The 2152-nt window shown below is 39.5% G+C and overlaps 1 protein-coding gene across 1 annotated transcript; it reads left to right on the top strand.

Annotated features, from left to right (window-relative positions):
* The first annotated feature begins 288 nt into the window (after window positions 1-288).
* Window positions 289-1527, top strand: LOC147626643 (uncharacterized). Its single transcript, XM_086816839.1, has 5 exons — window positions 289-490; window positions 580-685; window positions 770-980; window positions 1077-1458; window positions 1496-1527. Exons 1-5 carry the CDS (start codon window positions 289-291, stop codon window positions 1525-1527), a joined length of 933 nt encoding a protein of 310 aa, XP_086672965.1.
* The last annotated feature ends 625 nt before the right edge of the window (window positions 1528-2152 follow it).

The following is a 2152-nucleotide window of genomic DNA, read 5'->3' as shown; positions in this document are numbered from 1 at the left end:
GAGGATGATAATGAAGAAGAAGAAGGTGGAGACACATTGACAACTGAGACAAGAAAAACAGAGAGCATCAAAGCAGAAATTTTCGGAAAGATCCTTAAAACCTCTACTCCAACTGCATTCATCGATCGAATTAGAGTTAGATTCAGCACCCCCCCCAAGATCCCCTTGTGTAGGCTTCTTCCAACAGAGGCCATAAGGAGACTATGCCCCAGTACTGATAAGAACCTTGGTCGAGCATTCAAGAACCTTGGTGGATATCTTGAAAGCAAGGGGGCGTTCACGGTGTCCATGTTTGATTTGGATGGAGAGGAGACTCCTCTGACTGAAGAAACAACATTGTCATGGAGTTCAACATGGAGGGATGTGAATGGAACTTTTGAAGAGTCTCTCAGAAATATGCCAGAATGGGGACCGTTCATCCAGGGTAAAATGATACATGTACTGGATGGAAACAACCGCTATAAATCTTGGATGGATTTGATTGCTCAAGGTGAGGGTGATTTGAAATGTTTTTATCTATTTATACAATTTTATGTATGCATCTAATATAATTTTATCATCTTCTTTCCTTTTACTCAGAATTTCCAAATGACATCTCTAAGCATTGTCTGGTGGCCTGTGACTTTCTACAATTCGAGAAGGCTGACGTTGGAGAGCTGATGTTTTCTCTTTCCAGATTGAATAAGTATATGTTTTATTATTTTTCTCTTTTTTGCTCTTGGCATTGATTGCATGATGTTGCTTCAACTCTCTGCATTGGTTGTACTAGGATGCATGACTATGCCTTTGTACCAACAACTTTTGGGGATAGGCTCTTCCAAATAAGGAGAATTGGTGAGTCCGATAAGACTACCCTCCTTGCAGAGCTCGATGATGAGGACAAGGCTTGGATGGAGAATGAAATGAAAAAGTGCCCCACTCGTGGCAAAAAAAGCTGGTTTTCTGTTCCAATAAATATATTGGCATGGCTTGTGTTTAAGGTATGCAAGATATTAAAGGTGTGCAAGATCTACTTAATTATGCGAAATATGTTTAATGTATGCAAGAGTAATTTTGTAATTAAATGGACTCTGTAGGACGATATGGAGATGAAAATCGAGGACAAGGCTAAGGGCATGGATGTAGACGGAAGGGCTAAGGTGATAAGAGAGGTAGAAATTCTGTATAAGAATAGGGTGGGAAAGTTTGCCCGCATAGCAGACCCTGCCAATGGAGAATACTTTTGGCGTGCTGTTTTGTCACTTCCTTGGCATGCAGCAGGGACCCATATTGCGACAGAAGAGAAACTGAACATGATTGGGGCTGCACAAGTTAGGGATGAAGATAAGGCATTCTTAGTTCGAATGTTGGATAATTCACAAGCTAGCATTCGAGAGATAGAGTACTTGCCTAAAGACAAAGCAAAAGCTAGAGAGTGGCTACATTCATTTGTGTTCTGGCTACAAATAAGTTCTTATGGCTCCAAGCTTCTGGAGGAGATTGAAAATTGTGATAGAATCTCCTTACCTTCCATTAATTCCTTTATAAACTATGTCGTCTTTCATCGACGAAAGTATTTCAAAAAAGCTTTCAGAGTTCATCAGGGGGATATAAAATTTAGCAATGATATGGACACACAAAAAGGGCTACGCTCTGCAACACATCGAGTTGTTTATAGGTAAAAAAAAAACTTGGTCAATTTTATTTCTTCTCCTTATGCTTCTTATATAGCCTATTGACTTTAGTTTTCCTTTCCATTTGGAATTTAGATGGCTGCTGAAAGAGGTGGATAGTGGTGTAGTACAGGCCATACCACCTCTTGTGTTGTTATGGATTTGCGAGGATACTCCACGATATATATATGCGGATCTGCACCTTGGGAGAGTAAGTGTTTTCTGTAATCATGGTCATGATGATAAAATGTATGTATGATGATAAAACGTATGTTATCTATTTTTGAAATGCATGGTTAGCCTCTATCAAGTGTTGAAAAGACAAGATGCCCCTGGTGGCTAGACATGGAGAGGTTTGTTGTGCCAGATGAAGAAATTCAATTACATGATCAACACTTAGCTATATTGGCTAAGATGACCATAGTGGAGGGTTCTGATGAGGTAACCATAAGTTGTCTCTGATTTTTGCACGATGATAAAGTTTTTTGATGAGGTAATTT

The sequence above is a fragment of the Cibotium barometz genome, chromosome 22 (assembly GCF_041138505.1).
Source record: "Cibotium barometz isolate CiBa-2024 chromosome 22, ASM4113850v1, whole genome shotgun sequence".
NCBI classification, from domain to species: domain Eukaryota; kingdom Viridiplantae; phylum Streptophyta; class Polypodiopsida; order Cyatheales; family Cibotiaceae; genus Cibotium; species Cibotium barometz.
The sequence above is the reverse complement of the archived record's forward strand: the minus strand, read 5'-3'. Positions and strand labels throughout refer to the sequence as shown.

Coding starts and splice junctions, on each gene's coding strand:
- LOC147626643 (XM_086816839.1), top strand. CDS start 289: ATGTTTGATTTGGATGGAGAGGAGACTCCTCTGACTGAAGAAACAACA. Junction 686..769: donor TCTCTTTCCAGATTGAATAA/GTATATGTTTTA, acceptor TGGTTGTACTAG/GATGCATGACTATGCCTTTG. Junction 981..1,076: donor TGGCATGGCTTGTGTTTAAG/GTATGCAAGATA, acceptor TGGACTCTGTAG/GACGATATGGAGATGAAAAT.